General features: G+C 42.4%; 1 protein-coding gene across 1 annotated transcript; it reads right to left on the bottom strand.

Annotated features, from left to right (window-relative positions):
* Positions 1-555: 555 nt before the first annotated feature.
* LOC103660604 (olfactory receptor 8B12-like) lies at positions 556-1,662 on the bottom strand. Its single transcript, XM_008688235.1, has one exon. It carries the CDS (start codon positions 1,489-1,491, stop codon positions 556-558), a length of 936 nt encoding a protein of 311 aa, XP_008686457.1. The 5' UTR covers positions 1,492-1,662.
* Between the last annotated feature and the right edge of the window lie 621 nt (positions 1,663-2,283).

Below are 2,283 nucleotides of genomic sequence, written 5' to 3'. Positions count from 1 at the left end.
TTAAAACTTTCACCTTTTTCACCTCCAACATTGTTGCAAAAATAGTGTTCCAAAGCTTAATTCTTTAAAAGTTGCATGACATCACTATAAATAGATGAGATTTCTTTAAATACAAAAATAAAAACCTTTGAAATGAAATCTGCCAGGGAAAAGGTGCGTCACAATAGCGTGGCTAAAGGAAAGAAGAGCAGAGTGGATTAGAATTTTAGGGCTCAATTTCCAGTCCCAGCTCTGGCAAGAGATACATATGTGCCCATAGACAACCTACAAAATACTTATGAGTCTCCAGTGTGGAATGCATTACATGAAGGGCGAGATTAAATTATTTCTTAGGCCTCTTCAAGAGTAACCATTTATGACTGTGGAAAGTATTTTTATAAAATGATTAGAATAGTTAGGGTGGAATAAGGAGGAGAACGAATACTTATGCTTAAGAACAAGTTAAAATTTTTCCTCTAAGAATAGGAGAACAAGGACTGGCATTTGTTTCCCTCATTGATGAGAAAAAGAAACACTCTGATGAACAAAACTTTGGATCTCCTTTCTCAATCATTTTCAAGAGAAGATTTTTCTGCCTAAGGTTCTCCTCAGGGCAATTTTGACATCTTTGTTCCTCAAACTATAGATTAGTGGGTTGAACATGGGCACCACAGCAGTATAGAATACCGAGGACACTTTCCCCTGGTCAAGGGGTAAAATAGAAGGTGGTTTGAGATACATAAAAGCTCCTGATCCAAAGAAAAGAGATACCACAATTATATGGGAACTGCAGGTACTGAAGGCTTTGGACCTGCCCTCAGTAGAAGTAATGTGGAGAATACTAGAAAGAATGAAACCGTAAGAGATGAAAATGGTCACAATGGGCACCCCAATGCCAGTGGTCACAACAATGAAGACCACCAGCAAATTTACATAAGAGCTATTGCAGGAGAGCTCAAGGAGGGGAAGGATATCACACATATAGTGATTGACAAGGTTGTCAGCACAAAAGGTTATAAACATTATGTTTCCCATATGGGCCACAGCTCCGAACACTCCCATCCCATAAACACCCAGCAAAAGGAGTAAACACACCTGAGGAGACATGGTGACTGTGTACAGCAGTGGTTTACAGATGGCAACATAGCGGTCATATGCCATCGCTGACAAGATATAGGATTCAGAAAAGACAAAGAAGCAGAAGAAGAAAAACTGAGTCATACACCCTGCATAGGAAATGATATTTCTCTTTGAGACAAAACCCATTAACATTTTAGGGGTGAGAGTAGTGGAATAACTAAAGTCTATGAAGGACAAGTTAAGGAGGAAAAAGTACATGGGAATATGAAGGTGAGAATTCAGCCCAATCAGGGTTATCAGGCCCAGGTTCCCCACCACCGTGACCACATAGAAACCTAGAAACAGGAAGAAGAGGGGCATCTGGAGTTCTGGATCATCTGTTAAGCCTGCGAGGATAAACTCTGTCACAGAGGAGGTGTTATCTGCAGCCATTGTCCTCTAGGAAGGTCTGTAAGGGAAAAAGAAACAAGTCACTGAGACAAAGAGAGAAAGGCTACACACCATGGAAGTGCAGGGACTGACATAGAGAAGACAAGGATAGGAACGTTTACTGAGTACTAACTATGGGATAGGCACTGTTCTAAACGCTGTGTGGCATTATGATTATCCCCATTTCACCGATGAGGACCCTGGACCTAAGTGTACAAGTCCCGATGCTGCTGAGTTACAGTAGAAGGTGAACTTGGGTGGTCTGGCTCCTGGGGTTTGAGCTTTATCCCCTCTGCTACAGGACAGACCAGGTCAGGCAGCACTCACCCTCCTTCTGCTTGGAGTCATGGTGCTGTTCTCCACTGGCTCTCATCCATCTCTTTCATGGACACTCAGATGGCCCCAGTGAACAGAAAGTGACAACTCAGAGCTCAGACCCTCTGCTTCTGCTTCTCTGCTTTGAGGATCAAATCCTCTAATTGTCTTGCTGAGCTGAAGAACTTGATCTCTGATTGTGGCTTTGGCCCAAGTCTCTTGTCCAAAGTCTAGGCATGAGACAACATCCTTTCCTAATGCCCATGGATAACAGGAGACTAAAGCGTTTTATTCTGGATTAAAGATCTCAATGATGTAGTTACAGAGGCTCCCTCAGGATCACTGCTCCAGAGACCTCCCCCTCCCTAAGGAAGAAGAAACGTTTGTTTACGCCCTTGATAATGCTTGATGTTGCTTTCAGTGACCTAGACTTTCATTCTGGTTACATTTTTGTAAGCACGATTAACAACAAAGACACAT

This window comes from Ursus maritimus, unplaced genomic scaffold (genome assembly GCF_017311325.1).
Source record: "Ursus maritimus isolate PB19 unplaced genomic scaffold, ASM1731132v1 scaffold_16, whole genome shotgun sequence".
Taxonomy (NCBI): domain Eukaryota; kingdom Metazoa; phylum Chordata; class Mammalia; order Carnivora; family Ursidae; genus Ursus; species Ursus maritimus.
This window is presented reverse-complemented; position numbering and strand designations above follow the sequence as displayed.